The following is a 24988-nucleotide window of genomic DNA, read 5'->3' on the forward strand; positions in this document are numbered from 1 at the left end:
TTGAGGGGTGTCTTTAGGCATAGATGTTTTGTGCAGAGGCGTGCAAGCAGTCTGTTCAAATCAATGGGAGGCAACCGGCTACAGTATATATGGACCTGTATGGATCTCCACATGCATCCCAGAGTGCACATCTATGTGGAATCGAAGCACGGGTCAGAGCATAGTCTGCCTGCACCCTGATCCATCCATCGGACCCGCAGGGATGTACACTTCGGTATGTGTGTGGAGATTCATGCAGTTGGCCAATTGTCAATGATTTGAACAGGTCTCCTACACACCTCTGCATGGAACATCTGTGTATCCCTGGGGCCTGAAGACGCCCCTTCGCACGGGCATACACGTTGCCCTTAATGGGTAAGTTCAGGCAAAACCTAACTAACGCTAAAGCTGCTCTGTGCCACATTCTAAACCTAACTTATCTACTCCTCTAAAGCAAAAATTGCTATACTTACCTTTTCTGCACCTGATCTGGTCCCAGCGACAGAAGCTGTGTGCAGGAGAGGACCTACAACGGCTGTGAAATGAATGGGAAGTGATGTCACCCATAGACTTACTATGGGGCTTCCATTTTAGAGTGCCTCTCCTGCGCCCGCTTCAACGCTGAAGCCGCCGCTGACAGCTCTAAAAGGTCTAAGTTGATTCTAAGTGTGGTATTCGCATTTGGAATCTATTGCTGTGAACATCATGCATTCAAAGAAGCTGCCCATGAAAGAGAAACAAACCAATGTAAGGCTTCAGAAACTAAACAAATCCATCAGAGAGATAGCAGCAACATTAGGAGTGGCTAAATCAACAGTTTGGTACATTATGAGAAATGAAGAATGCACTGGTGAGCTCAGCAACATAAAAAGGCCTGGACATCCACGGAAAACAACAGTGATGGATGATCGCAGGATCCTCACTATGGTAAAGAAAAACTCATTCACAGCATCCAGACAAGTGACGGACACTCTCCAGGAGTTGGGCATATCATTGCCAAATCAAGAGAAGACTTCAGGAGACCAAATACAGAGGGTCCATCACAAGGGACAAACCATTTATAAGCCTAAAAAAAGTCAGACCAGTTCTGTAAAAGCATTCTTTGGACAGATGAAACTAAGATTAATTTGTACCAGAATGACAGGAAGAAAAAAGTGTGAAGAAGACTTGGAACAGCTCATGACCCAAAGCACACAATGTCATCTGTAAAACATGGTGGAGGCAGTGTGATGGCATGGGCATGCATGGCTTCCAGTGGCACTGGGTCATTGGTGTTTATTGATGATATGACAGAAGACAGAAGCAGCCAGATTAATTCTGCATTGTTTAGAGATATACTGCCAGCCTAGATTCAGCCAAATGCAGCAAAGTTGATTGGACGACGCTTCACATTACAGATGGACAATGATCCAAAACACACTGCAAAAGCAACCCAGGAGCATTTAAAGGAAAAGAAGTGGAATCTTCTGCAATGGCCGAGTCAATCACCTGATCTCAACTTCATTAGGCATGCGATTCACTAAAAAACTAAAGGCAAAAAGACCCACAAACAAAGAACAACTGAAGACAGCTGCAGTTAGAGCCTAGCAAAGCATCAGAAAGGAGAAGACCCAGTATTTGGTAATGTTGGGTTCCAGACTTCAGGCAGTCATTGCCAGTAAAGGATTCTCAACAAAGTATTAAAAATTAACATTTTATTTATGATTATATTAATTTGTCCAATTACATTGGAGCCCCTGAAAATGGGGGGTCTGTGTATAAAAATGGCTGCAATTCCTACACTTTGTACTTGAAATTTATGTTCAACCCCTTGAATTAACCTCCCTGGCGGTATTATTCTTTTGGATTTTAGGTGCTGAAAGCGGTACCATTATTTTGCATGTAATTCTTGTGAATGAGCAGCCCAAACCAACTGTATACATTTATTATATATATATATATATATATGTATGTATGTATACATATATATATATATATATATATATATATATATATATATATATATATATGTATACAGTTGGTTTGGGCTGCTCATTCACAAGAATTATGTATATATATATAAAATCAAACAATAGAACACATGGTGTTCAAAATTAATTAATGCGACTTTGAATGAGGTGTGGCCAGAGTGCGAATGTTAAAGTGGTGTATACATATGCTGGTAAGCAAAAGAATGTATAATAAATCAACATTTCGCATTTATTAATAAACATAACATGGCAGTTAACAACATTACAAATCAGGGTACAAAAACAGTAAATGGACATACATGGTAAGTAAAAACCACAAAGGGTATGTATGATAGTAAAAATTGTTAGATAAACCCATACACAATGGAAAAAGCAATAAAATAATGATTGAATGTAAACTAGTTGGATGCATGATGTAGCAAACCAATAATGAGTTTGGATACATGATGGAACTTGTAAATAGTGGTTGCCTCATAAGCTCGACGCGTTTCGTGAAACAATGTTCACTTCCTCAGGAGCAGGCATGGTTAAGATGTCTAAAAGGATACAAATGAATAAATGTTGCATCCAACAAGACCTACCACTGGGGGATCTGCATCCTCACTGACAGCCAATACCCTCATGTAAGTTATATTCCTATTCAACACTCGTATTATATCCGTCTTGTTGGATGCAACATTTATTCATTTGTATCCTTTTAGACATCTTAACCATGCCTGCTCCTGAGGAAGTGAACATTGTTTCACGAAACGCGTCGAGCTTATGAGGCAACCACTATTTACAAGTTCCATCATGTATCCAAACTCATTATTGGTTTGCTACATCATGCATCCAACTAGTTTACATTCAATCATTATTTTATTGCTTTTTCCATTGTGTATGGGTTTATCTAACAATTTTTATTATCATACATACCCTTTGTGTTTTTACTTACCATGTATGTCCATTTACTGTTTTTGTACCCTGATTTGTAATGTTGTTTACTGTTTTTGTACCCTGATTTGTAATGTTGTTAACTGCCATGTTATGTTTATTAATAAATGCGAAATGTTGATTTATTATTAATTCTTTTGCTTACCAGCATATGTATACACCACTTTAACATTCGCACTCTGGCCACACCTCATTCAAAGTCCCATTAATTAATTTTGAACACCATGTGTTCTATTGTTTGATTATAGACATAGGGATGGAGACTCGATGGCAAGAGTCTCATCTAAAGTCCCACCTTCCCTTATTTCCATTTCCCTCTCCCCCTCCCCTCCCTTTTTCCATATTTATACCAGATTCAGGGATGGAGGTGTGCAACCAGGTTTCCATGGTCCTATTCCAATTATATTTTCCATGTTCATCTGGCATTATGCTCATTTTTTCGATCTAGTACATGACTACTGGTAATGTTCCCAATATTCACAATACCATTTACTCCATTACTTTACTAGGTGACTGTCGCTGGGGCTTTTGTGTCTCCCGGACTGTCCTTCTTGGGAACTGCGATGTGCCCCGTCCGCTTCCGCTCCCGCACTTCCCCGCCCCGGCCTTGGCCGGGATGCGGGGTGGTTGGTTCGGTCGCGGCCACGGCGCATTGGCGTCACGTCATTCCGTACGGAGCGTGGCGTCATTCCTTGGTGCCAACGCTCCTACACGTGATTCCATCAGCATTCATAATGGGGAGACCGTCTTGGGCAACAGATGTATGCCCGATGGTACTCCTACTACTTTGAATTGCACCGTGACGCTGAGAGCCGCCCCCACCTTAGCACCGCGCAGGTCCTCTTTTTTACACACCCCTCTGCACCCTACCTAGGCATGTATTTATGACTACACCACTTCTTCTTTTAATAGGTTTTCCCTGCACATTCTTTGGTATCAGTTTCTTCTTGTTTGCGTCAGCACTATATAATTGAGTCTATGTTTCAGCCTTGCTTTGTTATGCTCACACACCTTTTTACTCTTCACCCTACCCTGGTTGGCTGTTACACAGCCTCTACACACACTGTCTCCACACCCTTTGGTATCCTGGTTTCGATCCGACCTCACCTACACACCCTGGTATCTTGGTTCTGGGCCAGCTCACCACATTAACATATTTTCATGTTAATTACATAACTTACTATTGTTATACTTTTATACAGTTTCATCTTATTACCGAGCTGAGCCCTCCAAGACCCACTATGGAGATGTTCACTGTTTATATGGACCACGCCCTCTGGCTTTGTGCGGGGGGTTACACTCTCTCAGTTCCCAACAGGGACCTACCACTGGGGGATCTGCATCCTCACTGACAGTCAATACCCTCATGTAAGTTATATTCCTATTCAACACTCCTATTATATCCGTCTTGTTGGATGCAACATTTATTCATTTGTATCCTTTTAGACATCTTAACCATGCCTGCTCCTGAGGAAGTGAACATTGTTTCACGAAACGCGTCGAGCTTATGAGGCAACCACTATTTACAAGTTCCATCATGTATCCAAACTCATTATTGGTTTGCTACATCATGCATCCAACTAGTTTACATTCAATCATTATTTTATTGCTTTTTCCATTGTGTATGGGTTTATCTAACAATTTTTAATATCATACATACCCTTTGTGGTTTTTACTTACCATGTATGTCCATTTACTGTTTTTGTACCCTGATTTGTAATGTTGTTAACTGCCATGTTATGTTTATTAATAAATGCGAAATGTTGATTTATTATACATTCTTTTGCTTACCAGCATATGTATACACCACTTTAACATTCGCACTCTGGCCACACCTCATTCAAAGTCCCATTAATTAATTTTGAACACCATGTGTTCTATTGTTTGATTATAGACATAGGGATGGAGACTCGATGGCAAGAGTCTCATCTAAAGTCCCACCTTCCCTTATTTCCATTTCCCTCTCCCCCTCCCCTCCCTTCCCCTCCCTTTTTCCATATTTATATATATAAATATATATATATATATATATATATACTGTATATATATATATATGTATATATTAGGGATGCACCGAAATTTCAGCCACCGAAATTATCGGCCGAAAATGAGCCTCTCTCATTTCGGCCGATAATGGGTTAACGGTGCCGAAATTAATATGGCCGCCGTGAGGAAGGAGGAGGGCGCAGCGCAGCGCAGGGCAGGTTTTAAAAGTCCCACCTCTGGCCGGCCGCCCGCCTCTCAATGACGTCCCTGCTACTATGATCTCTGCATTAATGAAGGGACATACCAGGCGGGAGGGCGGGGCGAGCGGCCGCTAATACATAGTACTATGTGATCCTTCCTGTCAGCTCAGCGGGACTGTGACTGTGTGTGAATGAGATCTGATCTGACCTGACACCGGGCGGAGGCGGGGGGAGCGGCCGCTATTAGCTGTAACTATGTGAGCCTTTCACTTCCTTGTCAGCGATACATGCCTGACAAGGAAGTGAAGGGCTCACATAGTTACAGCTAATAGCGGCCGCTTTCCCCGCCCCCGCCCGGTGTCAGGTCAGATCAGATCTCATTCACACACAGTCCTGCTGAGCTGACAGGAAGGATCACATAGTACTATGTATTAGCGGCCGCTCGCCCCGCCCTCCCGCCCGGACTGTCAGGGAATTGAAGAGAAGTGAAGGGCTCATAGTGACAGCTATTAGAGGCCGCTCGCCCGCCCGGTGTGTCAGTTCATTCATGGACAGATCGCAGTAGTAGTGACATCACCGGGAGGCGGGCGGCCGACCAGAGGCGGGACTTTTGAATAATGGACACAGTGACTGGAGGAGCTGAGTGAGTAGGAGAGGGACGCTGAGGCTGAGAGAGGAGGGGGGAGGGGGGGGTGATAGCTGAGGCAGCTTACCATTGGTATTTGTATTAATTATGCAGCATGAGGGGGTTAATGTATTGTCACTGCTGGTCACTGCTGCATTAGTGACCGACCAGTGGCAGTTAATTAACCCCTTTGTGCTGCATTAGTGCAACCAGTATCAGTGTAACCAGTGTTAATTAACACTGATACTGGTTGCACTAATGCAGCACAAAGGGGTTAATTAACTGCCACTGGTCGGTCACTAATGCAGCAGTGACCAGCAGTGACAATACATTAACCCCCTCATGCTGCATAATACAAATACCATTGGTAATTAAATTAACCTCTTGCCAACCCGTCACAGTACATATACTGTACATATACTGTGACAGGGTGGCAGCGACAGGTGTACGTCACTGCCTGTTTTTGGTGTATGCCCCTGTTCCATCTATTTTAATTTTTTTGGGGGGAAAAAGTCATTTTCGTTTTCGGTTTTCGGCCAATGGCATCCTGCATTTTCGGTTTCAGTTTCGGCCCAAAATTTTAATTTCGGTGCATCCCTAGTATATATATATATATATATATATATACATATATTTACCTAAAAAGTACAGTAAAACTGCAGGAAAGGGCACTGGGGGGCAATGTAATGTGATTTTTTTTATTTTGAACGGTATCAGTGTGTTTGGTGTGTTTTACATTCGAATTTGCCGCCGGTTCCAACCCCCGGCGGACGTCACAACGCCGGAGACGGAAGCCGGGGCACACAGAGGATCGGGAGAGAGCTCCGCCGCCGCATACCGCTAGCAGTCTTCGCTGGATCCCGGAGAAAAGGTAAGTAAAACCTCCTCCAGCATCCAGCGATCTTCCTAGTGCTACCCCGAGTGTGACTCGGGGTTACTGCTTTTTGCTCTAAAATCTTACCCCGAGTCACACTCGGGAATACCGGCTTGGAAGGTTAAAGCTGCAAGTCTGCACTTCAAATTCATTTGGTGTTTCGTTTTATTTTTATTCTGGTGGCATACAGAGCAAAAAGTATGAAAAGTGTGCCTGTTTCCAAATATATATGGACCTAACTGTATGTTATTAGTTACTGCACTTTTTACCTTAAAGTATATGTCAGGACGAAATATAACAAAAAAACTTTCTCTTTCATTCATTGAGAGACAACGCTTTTGTTTAAAGATCAATCAATGCCAACAGCTGAAGTTCTATCAGCATGGGTAGGTCGCTATCGCTAAGCACATAAAAAATATTTAACTGGCAACAAGGCAATCAGCTCTGTCAGGTCAGTTTTTTTTTTTTTTTACCTATCAGTAATGATCTGTTTTTTTACATGGTAAAGGTTCACATATTCACTATATTACCAAAAGTATTGGGATGCCTGCCTTTACACGCATATGAACGTTAATGGCATCCCAGTCTTATACAGACGTGGAGCCTCCTTTTTTTGTGGATTTTATGGAGAGAAGTACTGGACCCCTTATTTTGTTTCAAAGGCTACAGAGGATTTTCCCTCCAATGCATTTTATGAGGTACAACCTGTGGCTTCCTTCATTCCAAATGCTCTGTACTGTGGACACACTGACATAGAGTGCAATAGTCTTTGCCTAGCAGCAGTTGACTCTCCACACCCTAAACAAGCTCCTGTCCACACTAGAAAACTGGCTAAATCCAGAAATACTTTTCCAACACATGCACAGATTAATAATTGTTATTGTTATGAAGACTGTCACAGTTTCCCATTTTTACTCCTCCTAAGCTTTTTGCTGTTATTTATACTATGGAAAATGTTTTTAAAAAAGAAATGGACTGTTGTCATGGTGGATCCTACTATTTTAGTTCTTAATAAATACTTTATAGTTCCTTTTGAAGATGTTCCCTCTGGAGTCTGTTGATATGTGTTTGGAAGTCCTCATAAAGGTCTTCTTTGCAGTTGCAGGGCCAACTTTTTCTACCATGTCAATTTGTCAGACTATGGTCAGCTTGACAGAAAGAGAACATGAACCTGTCTTTGAGGACCCTGCTCTATTACACAATTTACAGCCGATGCCAGAATGTGATCTGCCAAGTCTTTCGAATGTTCCTTATCTTCTTTGCATATGCACAAAATTTTGCAGTTAAAAACATTGGTCTGCCAAACCTGCTTGTAAAAAACATCCTCTACACATGCTCTTTGATGGTGATAGCCTAATTGGGTAATCCCTTTCTAAATTCATCAAGGAAGTCATTGGGGAAAAGGCACTTTTACCTCACCTTCTGTGGCTACTACTTCTTTTCACTCTACCCAGACGTCTGCTTCCAAAAAAAAAAGGCTTACTACCTCCATTCATTGCAAAGGAGGTCTGCCCAGGACTCCCAGACCCACCAAGCCTGCCCATAAGCCCTCTTCACACTCTTTGGAGTGGGGGGGACAAATAATGCCATTTGCACAAGTCTGAATCCAAAATGTCAAGGACCTTTGGGTCAAATCTCTCATTTCAAAGAGTTACAAAATAGAGTTTTCTATCTCTGCCCCCTCCTCACTTTCTGCCAGTTTTAGACCAAAACAATGCAGATTTAATGATTGCCTTGTACCAATTTCAGACACAAGGAGCAGTTTTACCAGTTTCCACAGAAGAACAGTTTCTAGAGTTATTTTCAGTCTCATTCCCAAAATCAAATGGGTCAACCACCCAATACTGGACTTAAAATCTCTAAATAGATATTTTTTGTGTGCATAAAATTCCACATGGAATCAATGGGATGTGTCATTCTGGCATCAATAGACATACAAGATCTACACATCCCCATTTTCCCTTCACATCAGTGCTCTCGGCATTTTGCTGTGGAAAATCAACACTTTCATTTACTTTGTCACTAAAATTCAGGCTCTCTTCTGCACCTCATTTTATCAGCCTGCTTTACTTACATTGCTTGCTTCACATCTGGCTCTACTACGAACCCAGAGCATTCATGTTACAAGTTACCTGGATGACCTCCTACTGAAGAACTGCATAAATTAACGTTCCACCAGTCAACTGCTGCACCATCACCCCAAAATATTATGACAAAATATTACATTGTATTCATATTATCTTTCTTTTTGTATGCTAGCATAAACAACATTGTGAATACTGTGATTCCTCTACACCTACCCTTCCCTGAAGAAGCCGAATAGGCAAAATGCATCGGATACCCCTACCTTGCACCACTCTAGGACATCCCCATATGTACTTATGTGGGGCTGGGTGTGGATAAGGTGTTACTTAGAGGTCCACATATGTTGATTGTTCTTATATATATATATGTTGGTGTTTGTTTAACTGTACCTTGGTTGTACAGAATTTTATAGCATGTATTTTCAATAAAAGGTTCTTTTTATATTTATCTTCGTTGGTATTTTTTGTCTCTCAAGGCGGTAGAACTAGCACCGACATAGCCCCCTTCATAGCCCACATACCCTGTTTTCTGTCCTACTGAAGAACTCCTCAGCCACAGCCTTGGCTAACAGAGTTCAAATGATTATTTAGTTCCCTTAAACCTTTGGCTGAGAAATACTTTCCAAAGTCTGTTCTCCAGTCCTCGCACCATGTGGAGTACCTAGATCTACTCTTGGACACAGTCCAAGCTATACTTGGATTCCTTTTCTGCAAGGTTCTCATTTACTGCACATCTCACTGGTCTTTTTATTAGGCTCAACCTTCCTCTCTACTCACTCTACTCCGCTTACTGCCCCCACAACCCTCCCTTTTAAATACATCTCCTCTCTAGGAGGAACTATAAGCTGCGTCCGACCTCCTCTTTATTTTCCACTTTTAATGTAAAGCTGTAGCTGCCCATTATCTTTGCTGGACTCTGATCAGCTATCTTTGTCTTCTTTGCTTCTTTGACTTAGTTGAACACTAAATATCAAAAGGTTTTTCTTCCTTTGCAGAAGCTGCACAAGCTTTAGAATTATGTCTTTGTTCATGCATTAAAATGTTGGGCCTGATTGTCTCCTTTTTCAAAGTGGTCTTCTATGCCAAATTCCATATTTCAATCTTTCAGCAGGAATTCCTGCACAAGTGGAACAAATTCTCTCTGGACAGGTAAAACTGTCTCATCCCCTCCCCACTCCCCAACCACAAGAGTGTCCCTTCTGTGGTGAGTGATATCTCCCTTACTTTCCTCAGGTATGCCTTTATATACCCTTAGATGGCTGATAGTGATGATATGAATGAGCCTTTTTGACTGGGGAGGTGGGGAAGTTTTCCAGACACTGTCTTGGCAGGCACAGACATAGATGAGGGCTGTGCTGGAAACCCAAAGCAGGAGCTATGCTTTCAGCTAGTCAGTTAAGAGCAAAGAAGACATCTCCTCCCCAGCTCCAGTCAGATGACCCAGTAAAGGGAAGACTTCTTTTACTCTGAACTGCCCTGGTCTTGCAAGTGTGTTTTATAGGGGGGTAAGAGCTGTACAGAGGGGGCAGAGCTGTAATGGGGTGGAGAGCTGTACTGGGGGGGGGAGAGCTGCACTAGGGAGGCTGTACTGGGGGAAGCTGTGCTTTGGGTGTGAGAGAGATATGATTTGTAATGGGGGGAGGGGTTTTAAGGAGGTAGGTCATTTTTTTGTGGTAGAGTGTCCACTGACCTGTGCATTGAACTCTCCTGACCTCTGCACTTTGTGTTATATACTCCTGACCCTCTCTACGTTATGCACCCCTGACCCCTACTCTCTGTATTTTAAACCCTTCTGACACCTGCTCTTTGTGAAATGTGCACTTCTGAACCCTGTGCTCTGTGTTTTTTACTTATGACCCCTTCAATCTGTGTTATGCAGTTGGTAGGTGGATAATCTCAACCATTAGAGTCCTGATCCAGAGAAATGCTCTCCTCACCTGGAGGTTTTCCCGCAACTTAGATGTGAATCTACTAGCTGTTTGCCTCAACCCCAAACTGGACAAGTTAATCGCGAGAACAAGAGATCCACTGTCTGTAGGGACAGAAGTCTTAGTTATGCTGTGGGATGGATTGAATATGGTGTATGCAATTCCCCCCCCCCCCCCCCGTGCTTCTTCTACCCAGACTCCTTTTTAGGATTGAATTAGAAAGATCTCTGGTAATATTCGTGGCCCTAGAGTGACCTTGAAGGGCTTGGTACGCAGATCTGGTTCACCTTCTCACAGACGTTCCTTGCTGCCTGCTGGATCATCCAGATCTTCTCATAAACTAGTATTCCATCCTGCCTCTCAGCCGTGGCTTTAACAGAATGGGTGTTAAAGCCCAGGTGCTGAGAGAGACATTGGTTTGTCTGAGGCAGCCCATACATTTTTAATCTTTTTTTGTTCAACTGGTGGGTTGAACAAAAAAACAATGTCTGATTCCCCAATCCACACATTTGATGTTGATAGAGGAATCACTCCCCCTGAATTATTGCTTTCTGACAGTGAGGAGACTGCTGCTAGAATACACTGATCAGCTCTGCCAGCTATAGCCAGTGGAACTGAATGTTCAGAAAAACTCACCAGGCTGGTTGTACAAAAGTCGGTAGATTAACTTCTATACAACCAGCCTGCCCATACATAGATCAAAATTCGAGCAGTCCTTGCGGAACTGGCCAAATTTAAATCCATGTATGGCCGGCTTAAATCTGTAATGCCTACCATGTTGAAAGCTCATAAGTCTACATCATAAAAAATCTACTATCTAACTATCTATTATGACATGATCTAAAAGGGAAGAAGTATGTTTTGGGGTAAATTAGGGCAATTGTTGGACATGCACTTATTAAGTCTGATTTAGTGAAAAAGCCCCAAAAAAATCCTTTCAAATTAAAACTATCCCCAATTAGCACAGCTGGTTTGATTTCATACATCAAGATCCTATCCCATATAGATGCAGGCAAAATCTTATTCTTGCCTGTCCAGGCCGATTTCTCATATGTTTTAGCTTCCTCCTAAACAATGACCCACCATTCTGTGTCCTTCTTTATCTAGAGCTTATGAATTTAAATCACCTCGTGGCCCGTTGGCTCCTTTGTTCTGGAATCCAGAGTTCACCCCGGGTCTTGCCCCTCAAGCTTTTGCATGGTGGATTAACAAGGGATTTTTACATATAGCGGACATGTGTGACCATAGAGGTGTGCTGCCTAGACAGACCCTGATAGAGAAACATCAATTACCAGAATCTGAGTTTTTTCAATACTCTCAGTTCATTGTTAAACTGTAAATCGAATATAGTATGTATGTCACATATGGAATACCTATGCAATCAATTTGATATGCTTAAGGGCCATATATCTGAAATATATAATATCCTAACATCTGATGCTAAGAAAGAAGGTTATATAGAGAATTGGAAAGCTGAATTGAATTAATCTTTGGAAATGGATGAGTGGCAATAATTAGCTCAAAATGCCTCTAGGTCGCTCATTAACACCTCGATCATTGAAGCAGATTAAAATGCTCATGAGGTGCTATATGGTTCCTGTCAGACTGGCTTGTTATGTCCCAGGGGCTTCTCCAGTTTGTTTTTGTGGCTGTGGTCAGGGGGGGGGGGGGGGGGCATTTCACATCTGGTGGCAATGCCCCAAAGTGTGGTGTTTCTAGATTCGGGTATATCATTTCAGTTACTCTCTATTCCAGGTTAATTTGCAAAAGTCCCCAAAACAAGCTTTATTGGGAAGCCCGGTGTCCCAAGACATTCCAAAATATTAATTACTTTTATCTTTGTGGCAGCAGGGATTACAATTGCCAGATCATATCCTTTGACTTACTTAAGGTTAAACTCTCTTGGATTATGATAAATGAACGCCTTTCATCCATTCTGAATGATAAGGTTAAACTGTTTCAGAAAGCCTGGAGCCCCTGGATTAATTATCTCACAGGTGATTCCCAGGCTGGTTTGGCTTAGGCTATTTCCCGGAGTGGGGGGCGGGCACGCAGATAATCTGTTTTACTTATTTTTTCTTCAGTTCTTTCTGTCTATTCTCTCTACTGCAGAACCTCCCTATAAGTTTTAGGGGGACGTTTGCTTCTCCTATTTGGAATGCGTGATCATTCTTCCTCAATTAGCAGGTTTTGTATGCTGATGTGCATAGTATGAAGATCAGAAAAAAGGAGACGTAAAAATCTGACTGAGCTCAACCTCAAATGTACACACAGTGTGCTATATCCATAAACAAATATAATGAAAGAGGACCTAGCGATCTGACACATATAGTAATATAGAAAATAGCTATATCTAACACAAATATCTAAACAATACAAAACCCATTATCTATCTAATAATTGATTCTACAAAAAAACTGATTCCCATTCTGTCTTGGGGACACATTTTATCTTTTTTTTTTTTTGTTTCAATGATGTGCATAGTAGGGGAGCCAAGGTACTTGGCCCATATTTATTTTCTGGCATATTTCCCCCTTGTTTTCAAGATTATTAAAAGATCTGGTCTTTGACTTTGGTTATGTAACATCTTAGTTCCAAGGTGTTTTAGTTTATTATTATTGCAAAATGGGATAACGGTAAAAATCGTATTGTACTGATTGTATAGCATGTAACATCCCCTTGTTTCTTTGTGTTAAGACAGTTTGCAGTAGTAGCCTCCTGTTTACCATTTTGTTCTACTGTATGGGGGAGGATCAGTGGCATTGTAGCTATTATTTGCTACCATGCAATGTTAACTGTATTCTCTTCTTGTCTTTGAAAACCGTTATAAACATAATTGATAAAGAAAGTTGAAACTTTCACAGGCCTATAGAGACAATGGCCAGTTTCTGCTGATAACCCCCCATCACATTTACTCACCAGTTCTCATTTCTTTGCCCCCCTATGTCCCCCATGGGACAGTGTTTGAGTCAAGGCAACCAGTTTCTGGACCCAAACGCTGTCACAATGGAATAGGCAGTAAGATCATCCAACTGGGTAAGCTCCGACACCGTCCAACATTGGAGCATACACAGGTTTGTCCTGCAGCAAGGAGGCTGCAAGGTAGCTGGTAGTGCTTGGTTGACTATAACTTGCTGGGCAGTAGGCAGTAAGCTGACACTGTTTTGCCCTTAATGTGCAAAGTGACCGTGTCTCTTTAACTATTCTCAGGCTCTTGAATGCGTCCTTGCTGTAAATGTGCTGAAATATCTAAATAAAAACAAATGAAACATCCTAAACTGCCCTGAATAAATGATGACCTTGAAATCTTCTTTAGTGATCAGGATGAAATACTGTTAATTGCTGTGCGTTACAACAAAGAGCTCAGATCCATTCAGCACTAAAGGGGTTTGTGAGAATTTCCATAGAGAGCATCTGTTTCAGGCTCGCTACAGAAGGAAGCTTGAGCGAAGAAGAGTGCTTGAAATAATTACAGAGCAATTCAAGGAGCAGACACCCCAAGTTAATTTTAAGTCAGCAGATAAAGACAGGCTTGGGGAAGGCGGCCTCGTGTTTAGCAGGGAAGGTGAACGCTGTCAGAAGATGAATGCTATCGCATGACAGACGCTGATGCCCGTGACTCAGAGTGTAAAGAAATAACATATGACAACACATACACTACCGCAGATATTTGTGTGCTTCAGACTGGCAAGTGGTAATTCAAGCAGCAGGCTATCAGCATGTGGCAGAATCTTCTAGCTTGAAGTGCTAAGTGCAAAGCATCACAGCCTCCTCGTCGGCTGGGGCCCATGTGTCTTGGAGCGCATCCAAAGCATTTTCATGTTCCTTTTAAAGCTATAGATGCTGTTAAACTCTGTTTGTAGCTCAGCAAAGGCGATCCTCGATGTGTGAAATAGACATCTATAATGATGACGAGTGCACACTTGTAGCCCAGGTGAATAGCAAATCATCTTGTGGAAGATTTCAAGATTGTGAAAACTGGCAAAACATAATAACGAGCTTTTATGTTTTTTGTCCTCAGTTCTAAAAGAGAAGGAAAAATGTATGTGAAGGCAAGAGGAAGATCAATTGTGGATTAAAAAAATGCACATTGCTTTTAAATGCTCGTTCAGAGTATACGTGTGTATAAAAAAAAAATTAAAGAGCAACTTGAGGAAACAGGTCATTCTGTAAATGTGTGCTGCTATCCAGAAAACATTGCAACATTTAAAATTCTTTCAATTTACCTTAATTTGAGTGTAAGATAATGACCCGTTGCTAATCTAAATGCCCCTAAGAGGGACTGCAGGCTCTTGCCAATAATTATGTTGATTGCAGCCAGATTCAGCAGGCTTTAGGATCTTTGGTGTTACAGGCTCCTTGTATAGTACGGGTAGCAGCCTTAGTAGGCAATGTAGAGGTCTACAGCAAGTACCTCTTATGTGTTAATGAGGAATATGGAATCATGAGCGATCCACACTATAGAGTGGAACAAGGCTCATAGCTAAGGCAAATGAAGAGACTGAAATAACTTCTGATTTATTTGCTCAAATGCAAAGGTGTGTTTAAATGCAAGAACAAAAATGTAGTAGATTACAGCTTACCCATCCTTAGATGCAGTGGCTGCATTAGTCTTCTTTCTTTAAGCTAAGTACGTTTTTTGCTAGTCAAAAGAATACCTATTGATGTTCCCAGAAACCCACTGTGTTAGTAATTACCTGTGCAATGAACTGAAACCTCAAATAATGTTATCAGCTCTCACCAGTTCTTTTCTGTGAACTACAAAACACCTCCTCCCTGTGTCATGGAGATGAGGAGAAGGGGAGGTAGTACTCCGAACACTATTCCTGTGCAAGAGTGACAACGCTGTTTCTACCCTAGGACAGGAAGTGTATTACCGGCAGAAGCACCAGGTGAAAATAAATAATTTTAAAAAGCCAGGAAATAAATTTAACGCAGACACCACATCTATGTCCTGGTAAGGTTCAATTCACAAATTTTTGTTCTTGGGTTTAGTTATACTTCAAAGCGAGTCTCTTTGTTGCCTTGGCCATAGGCTTTGCCCCTTAATATAAATGTAGCACCCTCCTAGGTAGGTGCAAGAGAGTTAGTATAGTTTTGGCTCTGTCTGCCTATCAGAGGAGCAGAAGATAAATTATATATTGCACTCTGCTTATCAGGGAGCAGGATCTGTGGGTTAGGTCTGCTCAGTGTGCCCAGTGTGGGATTCATATGGTCTGAGGAAGTGTCCCCACTGTGCCCAATGGGGAGGCACATTGGACAGTGGAGGAAACCTGGCCAATGAGGACACAAGCTTTTTTATACAGCCCAGGGATTGCCACAGACTGCTGTCTTGGTGTATTGTGGGGTGGGGTATAAAAAGCCAGGGGCATGTGTACACAAGGTCTTTGGCAGGAAGCAAAGTCCCAGAAGGAGGGTGGCGGCTGCTTCCTCTTCTGAAGTGGATGGTGAAGGTCGTGGGCAGTCGGCCTGGGGAACCAGCAGTGTGGAGCTGAACCCAGAGGTCCAGAAGAGCTGACTGGAGGAGTTGGGGCACTGCGAGAATCTGGAAAGCAGTATCGTGAGTACAAAGGATCTTGTCCAGGGGTCTGCCCAGGAAGGGGACCACTCCGGGGAGTATAGTCAGTGGACGGGTGTTGGCTGGTACAGAGAAAGAGGGTGCTAGGTGAGTGCCCTGAAGAGAAATACAAACAGGAACATTTTACCTCAGATTTATCTAGTGGCAAGATGAAACAGCAGCCTTGCCACATTCTCAAGTTAGAGTCCTCAGAATTGTGAATAGTTCAAACATTGGGGTATCCCACTCATCCTTTCTCCTATCCCAACATAGAAATAAAAACAACACAAACATCATCCCCTAGACTGATCATTGACTGAGCCAAGAACGTAAAGGGCTAAGACTTCTGTTTGCAGTTGCTACGGGTAACCCAGGGGAATCCAAAAGTGTGTAAAACCAGCAACCCTCAAGGGGGCAGTGCTACATAAAGATATAAAGTGCTTGTGATTCCACATTCTTTAAAAGGCAGTGCTTGGAACAAGGCAGAATTTGGCATGCATTTTCTCAGATTCAGTTAACGGAAATCACAACTTCCTAGTAATCCTGTCCTGGACCACTTCTTTCTCATATCTACATTTAATGGTTCTTGTAGACTGCAGTGGAGATGGACCAGGGTTATGAAGAGTGAAAAGCAAAGACAGACTTTAGTGGAAGGAGGACCCTGGCTTCAGAACTTTAGTCTTGATGTAAGGAGTTTCAGAATATTTGGTTATTGGGTGCCAGATTAGTTTAAATATTGTTCAAACTAGTGTACTGAAGTATCATCAGGGTTAAAAACAAAAAGCCCTGGCAGGTAGGCTATGCACCCTTTATAGTTTAAAGTTTGATTTATTGGTGATTCAAAACTATATAGCCTCCAAAGTGGAATTGTGTTAAAGGGGACCATACACAAGGGCTTCAGTTTCTATAGAAGCATCCCTTTGTGCAATGGCCAGGCACATCCACTGTTCAATGCAGGTTGTTTTTACCCCTGGGTTTAGTGATGGCTATAACAAATGTTGTAATTCAAGAAAATGTAGTGAAAAAAAAGGGAAAACACAGAATTCTGAAGCAAAGTAGTATTCTGCAACTGTAAAATATTATACCTTTCAGCTAATGAAAGAACTGACTTGACAAAACGAATACTGCACATACAAAAACTGGTGCAAAGAAGAGAAAATATGTTGATCACAACACCAAATTCATCAAATTCCCATTGTCTTTTTTTTTTTTTTTTACTACAAGACATGAAATTAAAACAAGTTGTCTACTATGAGTGACACAGCTATTCTTCTGTTAGCCTTTTTTTTTTTTTTTTTTTTTTTTAGACCACTGAATATCAGTGCTCATCGGAGATTCAGATCTCTATGGAGACAGTTTATCTTGCAAAGGTGAATAGGAAACCAAACCACATTTTTCATAGGATGTGTTGCAATGTAGATAACGATTACCAGATGTTATCATTTGTTCCATATGTGAAGACATGAGCTCTCAACTTTATCGTGTAACAATATTGCACTTCCAGGTCGTTTTACCAAAGGGGCTGCTTGGTTGTATTTCAGGGGTGCTGGAGGTCTCAAAGACCCCAGCGCTGGTGTCCTGCGGCCTGCCTTCAACAGCTTCTGGTTCATTCAGAAAAGGAAGCCTAGGGCTGTGTGTTTTGTGAATGTCTAAAAGGAAAGGGAGACAGAGACCTGACCACAGGAATGGGGTCTGTTAAATCTGAGGCACTTACCAATTGGTTTAGAAGTACAGCAAGGGCTTTTTCTAATCTGGGCATGTAAACAAACAGATTTGCGGGATGTAGATGAAAGCATACATGACAGAAGGTAGCTTTTGAGGCAAAAGAGTGTTTAACAGCTTTAACCTGGGTAAGCTTATTGTGCCCGGAGTTTTAAAACAAGCCCTAATTTATCTGGGTGCATATAAAAATTGTAAAAAAATAAATACTGTATATCTATCATCAAAGTTTACAATTATAATTGCATTTACACATTGAATTTCAGTTATTTCCAGACTACTCCTAATAAGGCTTCATGCACACTGGATGTTTTTTCAGCTGCTCCTAGGGGCGCCTGGCATTTTTTATTTTTTTTCCTGTCTCTAAACGCCTCTGCATGTTGCATATGTGTCTATGAAAAAAAAACCATTGCTAGTGTGTCCAGGAGCAGCAGTTTTGGCATAAAAAACGCTTGATGCTTCTAAACGTGTCTAAATGAGTGTTAATACTAGCACTTAAGTGTGAATTTATTTTAATGGCCAGAACAATTTGTTATTCAGGCCAATTAAATTAATACCCAAATGCCTGACGTGGCTAAACATGCCTAAAAACACTTTTACACACTTTTGCATGCGTTTTTTCTGTCAAAATGCCCCTGCTAGGAGGAAGGACGTCTAGGAGAGATAGAAGAATGTCCAGTGTGTAAGAGGCCTAATCTTAATGATCTTGAAGTTTGTAAACCTACTTTTTGAAGACTCTCATAGGCTTCTTTCACACGGTCCGCCTCCGCAGGCGGATCCGTGTTGCTCAGCGGGGATCGATCCGCGATCCCCGCTGAGCCGGGCGGATGACAGCTCCGTCTCCGCTTGCAGAGCGGAGAGGGAGGTGTCTCAGCACCCGCTGCCCTCTATGGGGGATCGGAGGAGAGCGGACCGCTTGTCCGCTCTCATCAGATCCGCTCCGCTCCGATTACTGAACGGATGGAAAAATAGGGTTTCCATCCGTCCAGATTTCAGCACAGGATCGGATGCTGATGGCAGCGGGTGTCAGCGGAGGTGACCTCCGCTGACACCCGCTGCCCCATAGAGCTGCATGGAGGATCCGATCAGATCCGCCTAAAAAACTGACAGGCGGATCTGATCGGACCGCCCGTGTGAAAGAGCCCATACATTTACAGTAAAACCTTGGATTGCAAGTAACTTTGTCTGCGAGTGTTTTACAGGACAAGCAAAATTTTTAAATACATTTTAACTTGATAAACGAGCGACATGTCTTGCAATACGAGTAGCAGCGAGTAGTAGAGATTTAAAGCCCAACTTCAACCACTACTTTAGCACTACTTCTGTGAGATTTGTAACGATTTAATATGACTTCAGTGGCAGTGCTACTTCAGTAAGAGGGGCTGTCTATGTCACAGGGGGGAACAGTAATGTTATAAACAAAAGTTTAACTAGCAATATTAATATTTAACTTCTTTCAGGCTCAAGTAGTGCTGATTTAGACACAAGTACGATTTGCAGCACGATTTACATTATAGTCTATGGCAATGAAATCGTGATGAAGTCCTGAAAAAGTAAATGCATGAACTACTTCTCAAATCGCAGTACTTGAAATCAAACCTATTAAGACACTGCCATAGAAATACATTAGATGCTACTTTAGGTATGATTTGTAAATCGTATATCGTACCTGAAGTTATACTGGTGTGACCGGGGGCTAGCAATATGGTTAAATTTATTGAAGGTACAATATTTAGCAACTCACATGGTTGATGAAACAGGCACATCTAGGTATGCAAGTATCCAGGGTAAGCTGGATAGACCGTCATTCACACCGCTGGCTTTCACCGCTGTTAGTCTGCAATGGTGACTGGGAAGACTACCCTGCAGTAGAGCGATCTGAAAGCAATGACATTGATGAAGGTGGTGGTGCGGAGGACAGTCTATGTAGACAGCTTTACCCTGGATGCCTGTTTTAATCATCAACCATGTGAGTTGCTAAAGGTTGTACCTTCATTAAATGTAACCATATTGCTACACTTAGAGGAGCCTCTCTTCTCTTTTATACTCTGTACTGTAGCTCCTGCTGGATTGTGCTTTATGCATTCCCCATTGACACTTTTTTTTTTGTGGTTGTGGTACGAATCATCTACGTTTCCATTATTTCTTATGGGGATATTCGCTTGGATATACGAGTACATTAGATTACAAGCACGTTTCCGGATAGAATTATTCTCACAATCCAAGGTTTTACTGTACTTATTTAAATTCTATGATACATATGGGTTGATTTACTAAAACTGAAGAGTGCTAAATCTTGTGCATCTATGAATGGTAGCCAATCAGCTTCTAGCTTCAGCTTGTTCAATTAAGCTTTGACAGAAAAAAATGGAAGCTGATTGGTTGCTATGCAGAGCTGCACAATGCTTTGCACTCTCTAGCTTTAGTAAATCAACCTCATATTCTCTATGCTCTGTGAGTAGGCACTGCTGTTCACATATTTCACAGAGCCTTCCTACTGAAGTATAGAGAGGAGTTTTAGGAGGCGGAGTCAGTACAGGGATCACTTCTTGGTGGCAGTAAGGTACCATGGGATATATAGTCCTTAGAAATTGAAGTAAACAGCAGAGGGGAAGCCACAAATCGTGCAGGGAATCCAGAAAGCTGTGGAAAGCAATGGCCAGCAGACAGGCAGCACTCATGAAAGGAGATTTTTCAAGTACAGTGAGTTTATATTGGATTATCAAATATAACAGTTGTTTGTATTATTACAATTCTGATGTTACAAAATGAAAGTGAAAGTGTATGATGTAACCATAGAGTTATTTTCATTTTCAAAGTTCTTTGAAATCCTAGTTTTTTCCCCTATTACTTTCTATTTCACCACAATTATGGCAGGCATTTAATGTAAACAATGAGCAGGTTGCCCTAAATGTGGCATGGAGGGTACCTTCTACCATATGTTCTGGATGTGCCCTAAGTTACAAGAATACTGGAAAAAGGTTATCAATGTAGTGAATTCAGTGGGACATCTTTCTTTACCATAAAAAGAAACAAAGAAACCGTGCTCTGCCATTATAAATCACATATCATCATAGTGAATAAACAATGGTGAATAGAAAAAGAAATAAATACATCTTAATTTAAATTATAAAAAATACATAAAAATTGTGAAGTCCATATATAATCCCACACGTGAATAGCGTTCTCAGTGAGTATAAGAAATTCACATGAAGACACGTGGAAATGGACTTGCTTTGGAGACCCAGGAACATGACAGAATGTGAACCCAATCTCCAAAGCAAGTCCATTTCCACATGTCTTCATGTGAATTGTAAATGTGTTTGGAAGCACACAGCTGAAAAATCAGAGGCACCTTAACCGCCTTAGCGGTATCCCCGAGCGTGACTCGGGGTAGGAATTTTCTGCTATTAGCGGTATCCCCGAGTCACGCTCGGGGTCAATGGGCAGAGCGTGCAGACAGCGCAGCGGAGCGTCTCTTACCTTATCCTGGCGATCCAGCGATGAGCTCTCATTGCTGTGACCGCCAGTGAGATCTCCGCCGCTCGTCTGTCGGTAGGAGGACTTCCTAGTTCCGTTCCCTGCAGCAGCAATGCTGCATGGGAGCGGAACTAGGGAGGGAAAGTAAAAAAAAAAAAAAAAACGTTGCCCAAAACACATAACACATTTTATATTATATATATATATGCATATATATATATATATATGCATATATATATATATATATATATGCATATATATATATATATATATATATATATATATATATATATGCATATATATATATATATATATATATATATATATATATATATATATATATGCATATATATATATATATATATATATGTATGCATATATATATATATATATATATATATATATATATATATATATATATATATATATGCATATGTATATATGTATATATATATATATGTATATATTTATATATATATATACCTATATACACACACACACATATATATATATATATATATATATATATATATATATATATATATATATATAACATTATATTATTGATTCGATTATAATTCATACGTTATATATATATATATATAAATATTTCTATATATATATATATACACACACACATATATATATATATATATATATATATCTATATACACACACATATATATATATATATATATATATATATATATATATATATATATATATATATATATATATACACACATATATATATAATATATAACGCATGAATTATAATCTAATCAATAATATAATTTTATTATATATATTATATATTAAATAATAAAATAATATTATTGATTCGACTATAATTCACTTGTTTGTGTTTCAAATTTATCACATCTGGGATGTCTACTAGAGACTTGTTTTGGTCAGGCTTAAGTCAGTAATTACTAAGGATTGTAGGCCTATAATACATAACGCCAAATTTCCATGAAAAGAATTGTACCGCTTTTGGAACAGAATTCCTGACAGAATCATACCGCCAGGGAGGTTAAAGAGCTCGCCACACCGGCATTCCAGTGATTGGTACTAAGGCCATGGTTATCTGACCCACCCCATAAGGATACATTGCTTTCTTGTTTTTTATATAAGGTGAGAGGCCATCTTGTGGCTTTTGGTGGTGGTGTCATGAGCACATTGTTATGGAGACATCTATCAAGCACTTTATATGCTGAATTTGCACAAGTAGACATTTATTATGGACTTCTTTTTAGTACTTTCTATGCACTATATTCATTTTTTGGACTTTTGCTATATTTGCACTCAGTGATATTGTGATTTATATATATATTTTGATTTTTTTTTATTGTTTATTATTGGAGTTTAGCAATATTACCTATTATAACGGGTATTGATTATTATTGGAGTTTAGCAATATCACCTACTATTACGGGTACTGCAAGAGGCACATTGTCACTTTATTTGCACCAATCCACTTAGCGCTGTACCCCCTCATTATATACTTCCCCTCTACCTGTCACGACCTGCCATGGGGGTCCCAGGCCTGCATGTGGGATAGCAGAGCCTGGGAAACAAGGTGAGTGAACACATTACCGGGGGACTTTGGAAGAGATCCGATGGCTGTACAGCCAACAAATCACTTCCACCTTACAGCCAACAGTCGGTTTGTCAGATTTACACAGGTTTTATATGCTACAGCAGCCAGGAGTGTGTGTAAAACCCCTGCTTCTGCCAACATATGATATGTTGGTGGCAGCGAAAGAGGTTTGAAACAAAACTCCAGATATTTAAAATAATCAAACACAAACAAATCCACTTTTATACACAATAAAAATGAATGCATTTTTACACACAGCTAGCAAATTTTGTACTAAAATGTCCTGATATTGATTACATAACTAGAGTGCTGCTGCTCCTTCATTGCCCGGTCAATTGTTGTGCAACCTTTACCAGGCTGTATTACTAAGCTGCAGGGTAGTCTGTCAGGTGGTTACAGACCTTACTGTGCTATTTGTTAGGGATCCCAGCTGACTGAACAGTATTACAAAGCGCTTGGCAGGTACCAAGGTACAGTATATACATGCTTTTTAGCTCTGTATTTAGCTGTTTACCTGAAATTAGCCTTTATCTCAGCAAAAAGGGAGATTGCCTTTAACAGTTCTCCCTGTGCTGCCTTTTAGGCTGGGTTCACACATATGCAATGCGGGAACCAGCACAATACTGTGCGGGTTCCTGCATCGCATGTCTCTCGCAGGCAGTTTACTCTGTCCTATGCGAACCACTGCAGGTGTCAATACAAAGGTAATGACACCCCCAGATCGGTTCGCAGATTGCAGTGCAAACTGTGAAATGATGCAGGAATCGGATTGCATAGGTGTGAACACCCATGCAATCCGATTCCAGTGCATAACAAAAAAAGGGTCCTGCACCATTTTTAGTCAGAATGCGATGCAAATTCAGCCATACAATCTGTATGGCTGAATTCGCATCACACAGACATCGCATGGGATATGCACAGCAATGCGGTGCAAATTACAGGAGATGTCTGACATCGCAATAGTGTGAACCCAACCCTACAGATAACTCTGGGGGCACTCAATGGAATGGTAGAGAAAGACCCTGTCTGTCAGGATGATTATACACAAACCAGTTCATATGTATTATTTTTTTATTAATATGCTTTCGAAATGATGGTGTTTTACAGAAATAGTTTTTTTTTTTTTTTTTTTTTACAAGCTAAGCCATAAATGATGATAAGGGTACATCCGTCTAAATACATACAGCAGCAGTTCTTAACAGACTGAAACATTTATTTCTTTTTCTGGTTTTGCAGGTGGCTTTCCAGTCTAGACTCTGTGACAGCACAAAGATCAAGGAATATCATCCTGCCAATGTGCGGTATATGAATCGCATAGATGAAGAAGATTCAGATTCTGGCGATGATACCACAGTATTATTCTCCATGCCATCTATGACATTAAGGGACAAAGGACCCTGACCATCTCTGTTTGAATGAAACCAAAGGTTAAAAGAATGCACCAGTCCCCACTGAATATGCACTGCTTGAAAGAAGAAGCAGAAGGCAAAAGACAACCTTGGAATGCCTGATTAAGGAGCTGTCATCCTCCATTATTAATACTAACTTGTAAATATTTAATGCCGTAGAACCGGAGCTTCTGACTGCAACACAGCCACAAGACTCGCTGGGGTCATACCAACTGCAAATCTTAGGACAGAACATTTGGTGGCCTTACCTACCAGGAAATGCTGTGAGGTGCATGCCCAGCATTTTGTTATCTACCAGTCCTAAGGATATACAGTATCTCACAAACGTGAGTACACCCCTCACATTTTTGTAAATATTTTATTATATCTTTTCATATGACAACACTGAAGAAATGACACTTTGTTACAATGTAAAGTAGTGAGTGTATAGCTTGTATAACAGTGTAAATCTGCTGTCCATTCAAAATAACTCAACACACAGCCATTAATGGCTAAACCGCTGGCAACAAAAGTGAGTACACCCCTAAGTTAAAATGTCCAAATTGGGCCCAAAGTGTCAATATTTTGTGTGGCCATATTTATTTTCCAACACTGCCTTAACACTCTTGGGCATTGAATTCACCAGAGCTTCACAGGTTGCCACT

At 40.9% G+C, this 24988-nt stretch overlaps 1 protein-coding gene across 1 annotated transcript in view; it reads left to right on the forward strand.

Annotated features, from left to right (window-relative positions):
* The window catches only part of LOC309545976 (cyclic AMP receptor-like protein A), a 1007699-nt gene extending 983048 nt beyond the window's left edge, over positions 1-24651 (forward strand). Inside the window, exon 11 of the mRNA XM_082245442.1 lies at positions 24172-24651. Coding sequence (XP_082101568.1) covers positions 24172-24336 — 165 coding nt within the window. The 3' untranslated portion in view covers positions 24337-24651. The remainder of the gene's footprint in view (positions 1-24171) is intronic.
* Positions 24652-24988: the final 337 nt, after the last annotated feature.

Source organism: Pelophylax lessonae (assembly GCF_965119305.1).
Source record: "Pelophylax lessonae genome assembly, chromosome: 2".
Lineage (NCBI taxonomy): Eukaryota > Metazoa > Chordata > Amphibia > Anura > Ranidae > Pelophylax > Pelophylax lessonae.